Source organism: Cynoglossus semilaevis, chromosome 10 (assembly GCF_000523025.1).
Source record: "Cynoglossus semilaevis isolate Cse_v1.0 chromosome 10, Cse_v1.0, whole genome shotgun sequence".
In the NCBI taxonomy this organism is placed as follows: Eukaryota; Metazoa; Chordata; class Actinopteri; order Pleuronectiformes; family Cynoglossidae; genus Cynoglossus; species Cynoglossus semilaevis.
The window spans coordinates 13,572,058-13,576,915 of NC_024316.1; the positions used below are offsets into that span (position 1 = coordinate 13,572,058).

The window sequence follows — 4,858 nt, forward strand, 5'->3', positions numbered from 1 at the left end:
GTTCTTGTACTTGTGTGGGACATTAGAAAAACAGTCCAACACGTTCACTGACACGTTTCAGTGAAGGTCCATGAAGAAGGACGGCATTTTTTAGAAGCAAAAACCTAAAATAGTGGCCTTCAAAATAAAAGCCTCGCAGTCGTTTTTCGTACGCAGCTACGCTGACTGATTTTACTGACTTCATTTAACGACAATCTCACACGGGCTGGGTGGAGATGTCGGTCAGAGGGCCGGATGTGGCCCACGGGCCGCACCGTGCCTGAGTTTGAATTAGGTCATGATCAAATATTGATGGATCATCCTCAGGCCTCTACAGTTTCATCCCACATTCCAGAAACAGATTAAAGATGAGGTCAAATTGACTGTCTGTTTGGTTGGTTTTGTTTTCTCTGTGACTCAGTGCGGTCGACCGTCCAGGTCGTAGCCCGTCCTTCACCTGATGTCAGCAGGTACTGGCTCTAACTACCTCCACCTCCCTCTACAGGATGAAGGAAGCGGTGGGTGAACCAACGTGGAACCAACACGTGGGCGTTCTTACCTTGGCCATCTGAGCCTGAACACCACCTGCCTTCAGCGCCGTCACGGCCTTCTGAGCTGAAGCCGGGCTGTCAAAGTCAACAAAGCCGTAGCCTGGGGGGACAGAGACACACAGGAAGAAACACAATGTGTGACAATGAGGTACGTTCAACACAAGACTGACGTGAAGTCAGAGGCCACTCACGGATCAGAAGACGACTACCAGCAGCTCAGATGTTAGCAGTTAACACAGTGATGTCTGCTGTTGTATATATTTATTTATATATATATATATAAATACAGCTTCACAGGAGGTTAGCATAAACAAAAGAGCGTCAATGCTAACTTTTTAATGTTGACTTGATCTTTTCATTTTCAATATCTTACTACATTTACAGCTACTTATCTGCAGGCTAACATTTAGCATGTTTTAGCATATTGCTATATTTACAATATTTTTGATTTCTAACAGTGACTATATTTACAATATTTTTGATTTCTAATAGTGAAAAATGACTTAACATTGAGACGCAGTAATTAGTATTTAGTAATTTTCTATAATCCCCTCCTGTTGACATATATTGATCATTTGACCTTCATTCTTGACCTTGCTGCTGTTTTTACTGCTCACCTTTGCACTTGTTGGTGGTCTTGTCCAGGATGGCCTTGGTGGACACGATTTTCCCGTACCTGGAAAAACAGGGAGACACTCAGACACTGAGCGGAAGCTTGTTTTTTTTTTGCTGTCTTGTGCTTTGCTACATTGCTGACGCAGTGCAGCTCCTCTCCATTCACCCTGCCACGCCCACAGAGGCTGAGCTCCTCTATGATTGAATTATAATTCAGGGGACAGAGAAATGACACTTGATGTAATTACACCATCTGATAATAAATGATGAGCATAGGGAGATGTTTGGATAACACGGAGCAGGAAATGTCCTGCGGCCGGGCTATAGGTTTTCAATATCACTGCACTCCATACAGTTGACGGGCAAACGTCGATGAGGAACCTATAGGAGAAAGCGAAGTGGGTAAAACAAAGATGTAGGGGAAGAGAACAGGAAGAGTCTATTCTGTTTCACTGTGATGGAGCGATGTTTAAAAACGCTGCATTATCTACTAAGCAGGCTGGCCCACTCTGGAGCCTGCAGATGCACAGGATAGTGGGTAAATGCATTTGTGTGTGTTATCAGTTCCCATCTCTCCAGGCATGTGCACGCAGTGTAATCTGATCCCGCTCTCCTTGGCTGCCCCGTCCAAGGCTGGCTCCCAGCCATACTCTCACTCCAGGCAGTGTTACCGCCTCCACTGGGTCTTAGTGTCCCATCACAGAGTGATCTGGTGTCACTCCACTGACGCCACACCACGAAGACTCAGGATTAGTCAATCTAGAATTTGGACACTTTCGAACAGATAAGCAGTCATGTGACCAGGCGTCGGTACAGACGTACAGGGGACGCGTTTGTCCTGATTGTAAAAACTACATTCACTAATAAGTCAATACTCGCACTCGTGTCTTAGCTGTTCATTCAGCAGTGTTAAAAGTGCAGTACTTCTATTTAAGAAGAAAAAAGCAGTTCTAGTCAGAACTGGTTTTTCTTAAGTGCAGTACTTCTATTTAAGAAGAAATTATTTAAATGAAGATACTGTCAGAAAAAAGCAGTTCTAGTCAAGAACTGTTTTTTCTTTATATATATACATATAAATGTATGTATGTATTTTCATATACGTGTATATTTATATATGTAATATACAGTAGTGTATATATGTATAAATATATATATATCCATATACATATATGTATATATATATTTACATATAGTTATATTTATATACACAATTTAGATTAAAAACTATTTTGGATTTTATTTTATGGATATATTATATATTTATTATATACATACACATACAGTTTATACACCTATATGTATATATAAATATATATTTCTATACATACTTTGGATTGAAAAAACATTCAGTATTGCACTAAAATATCTATTGAAATCCTTTCATCTAAAACTGAATTAACCCTTCACGTCTGAGGATCTGTTGTATTATGCATCTGACCTCATCTCTGACATTACTATTTCATGCTTCATCTCTGATTCCCAACCATAAGCTGCAACCAAATGGACTGGATACATGTGCCAACACGGCCTTCCTGTTCTCTCCTATGCATCGTTACTGTGGGAACACACAAACCCGCCCCGTGAGTCTCCCGACAACTCCCTGATCTGCAGCTCACGCAGTTCAGATACACATGTGACCGAACGGAGTTTGGAGGTCCAGCACCCAGCAGCAGAGAAGAACCAGGAGCTGCAGGGAGGCAGCCACAGAGACCAGGGAAGGAGTTGGAGATGGAGGACCAACCCCCACCCCCTCCTCTCATCCCTCACCCCGTACATACGACCAAGTCTGGATATGTGGGGGGAGGGGACTGTTGGGAGTTCTGTGTCCTGACAGAATACACATGAACTCTTCAAACTTCAGTTACACCACCATATGTCCAACCCCCCTCCCTGACTCGTCTCCTGGTTGTCACACATTCTCCTTCCTCACCCTTTCCCTGGTTAACGACTCGTGGATCTTCGACATTTCTGAGTCGTAGATGGCGACCAACGTTGCTTCGTTCATTCTGCATTCGCAACATATATACAGATACGTGGGGACGAGTGCGTGCTTGTTTGTGTTTTTTTCCGCTACAGTTTTTTAATGGTCCACTGACAACAAAGACTTCAGGAGCTCTGCTAAAAGGCAGCAATTTTACGCAGCGATTTTTATCTGCTGGCTAAAAGCAGAAATCTGAGAACTGCCCCCACAGAACACCACCTGACACACAAACCCTGAACTCCATTCACTCCACCTCCCCTGATTCTCTCCATCTGCCCTCCCCCCGCCTCCCCCTCTTCGTGCCATTGCCCTTGTTTGCCTTTCCCTTTCCCCTGGGCTGGCTGTTTCCTGTAGGGTTGGGCAGCCTCATGTGGGCCGTATCTTGCAGACAGCTGTAACAGAGCAGGCCTCTCCCTCTCTGCCTGTAGAAGCTTTTCCCTCCCTTTTTCTCTCTTCTGTTTCTCATCACCGGGCTCCAGATTTGAATTAAGTAGACCCACTTCATTCATCTCTGCCCTGCTTGTTTTGAAGTCCCAGACCGAAGACCTAACAAACACTCGAGATGGATGGCGCGGTGCCGTCTGTTTGAAGTCTCGACTGCCCACAACGGAGTTTTAAAGACTCGCATTCGCTCCGTGGCTACAAAGCGCCGAACTCTTTTAAATATGCACGACGCAGTCATCGTACGACGAAGATGAAGAGGAGAGCGAGTAGAAGCTATAATTCATATGTTAGTGTCAGAGAGCGAGAGCAGACGTACAGAAAGAGCACGAGGATCAGAGACTAAACATTCTGTACCAAGTTGTTGGAAAGTCTGCACAGAGCCATGAGTGCAGCGGGAGTCGTGGTCATGTTGGTTTTTCCATATGGTCACTGGATAAAACACTGGGCCGCTTCTCTCCAACGTTCATGTTCTTGTCTAAAATAAGGAAGCCATCGATCTACTGGATTTGGCCGTGCTGATGCAGCCCAGTCACTGCTTCAGAAAACCAGACGTTTCTAAAGGTCCAGTGTTTTCAAACTTCAGGACAGGTGTAGACGGGATTTCCAGTCATTTTCATCCATCACATCAAATAACCCGTTCTGATGCAGTTGATTCTAAAAGAGTACACACTCGTATATGTGCTGACTGGGAACACAAGAACCAGTGATAAAACCCAGAGTTTTTCATCTTATTTTTTTGCTCCTAATCCTAGGTCCAAAAACATCAAACGCGCTGTCATGAGGAGATTGTTTTTCACCACCCACCCCTGATAATGTGTACTATAATCTGTACAAACTGCTGTATGAGTTGCTGCCACCTAGTGACTGGAGGCTTGTTGTCATTCAAGCATTACAGCAGTGGCCCCTCAGGCCCCCTCGGCACCTCAATGCGCCCCTCTAAGAGGGACCCGCCCCACTATTTGAGTACCAAAAGCTCATTGTTGTGAAGCCTTCATGAAGGTAACAGTTATGGTGATAATGAAAACGGAGTCCAGTAGAATCCTGCTCTGCTCTGTGGTTGACTTGAAATGAGTGGCTTACACTGAGGGGAGCGGAGAAAACTGCGGTCTGGTGTGACAGAACCTCGGGTTCTAGGTTTTTGGAGTTGACTTACGGCTGACAGAGTTTGACCAGATCCTGGTCTGTGGTTCCTGGGTGGAGGCCACGGATGTACAGGTTCGTTTTGCTCAGCTGCTCTCCTCCACCGCTGCTGCTGCTGCTGCCGCCGCCCTTGACGATGGGGCGGCTC

General features: G+C 45.1%; 1 protein-coding gene across 1 annotated transcript in view; it reads right to left on the reverse strand.

The window, feature by feature from the left end:
- Positions 1 to 4,858, reverse strand: part of LOC103385105 (RNA-binding motif, single-stranded-interacting protein 2-like) — a 21,781-nt gene that overhangs the window by 5,656 nt on the left and 11,267 nt on the right. The window contains exons 3-5 of the mRNA XM_025059280.1: positions 4,724 to 4,835; positions 1,148 to 1,206; positions 539 to 630 (exon numbers count right to left, since the gene is read on the reverse strand). Of these exons, the coding sequence (XP_024915048.1) occupies positions 539 to 630; positions 1,148 to 1,206; positions 4,724 to 4,835 (263 nt within the window). The remainder of the gene's footprint in view (positions 1 to 538; positions 631 to 1,147; positions 1,207 to 4,723; positions 4,836 to 4,858) is intronic.